Here is a 450-nt window from a genome sequence, read left to right as displayed (position 1 = left end):
TTATTATTATTATTATTATTATTATTATTATTATTATTATTATTCAGTAGTTTTATTTTTATAACGTGCTTTCACTTCACTACCGAGCGCAGCTCTGTGCGCCTTGGGTATGTGCTGTGGTTTGCTGTGGTGCTCTTATGTTTACTGTATTATCATTATTATTATTATTATTATTATTATTATTATTATTATCATTATTATTATTATTCCAATACTAGGGCGGCCAATCTACAAAAGAAGAGATGTGCTTGGCGTATATTTTATACTACCCCAAAATTAACCTCACAAATTGTTTAAGTGCGAGTGAATCTAATCAATGGAAGATCGAAGAAACCGGCAAGTACGTACATTGCTATATCCGTATATATGTGTGTGTGTGTGTGTGTGTGTGTGTGTGTGTGACTCTGTGTGTGTTTTCCATTTTTTTCTTGTTTATGTATTTCACTCGTT

The 450-nt window shown here is 31.6% G+C and overlaps 1 protein-coding gene across 1 annotated transcript in view; it reads left to right on the top strand.

Annotated features, from left to right (window-relative positions):
- LOC106881890 (DBH-like monooxygenase protein 1 homolog) overlaps nucleotides 1-450 on the top strand; it is a 123,940-nt gene that overhangs the window by 113,628 nt on the left and 9,862 nt on the right. The window contains exon 10 of the mRNA XM_014932415.2: nucleotides 219-340. Coding sequence (XP_014787901.1) covers nucleotides 219-340 — 122 coding nt within the window. The remainder of the gene's footprint in view (nucleotides 1-218; nucleotides 341-450) is intronic.

This window comes from Octopus bimaculoides, chromosome 8, assembly GCF_001194135.2.
Source record: "Octopus bimaculoides isolate UCB-OBI-ISO-001 chromosome 8, ASM119413v2, whole genome shotgun sequence".
NCBI classification, from domain to species: domain Eukaryota; kingdom Metazoa; phylum Mollusca; class Cephalopoda; order Octopoda; family Octopodidae; genus Octopus; species Octopus bimaculoides.
Note: the sequence above shows the minus strand (reverse complement) of the source record. Positions and strands in the feature narration are given on the sequence as shown.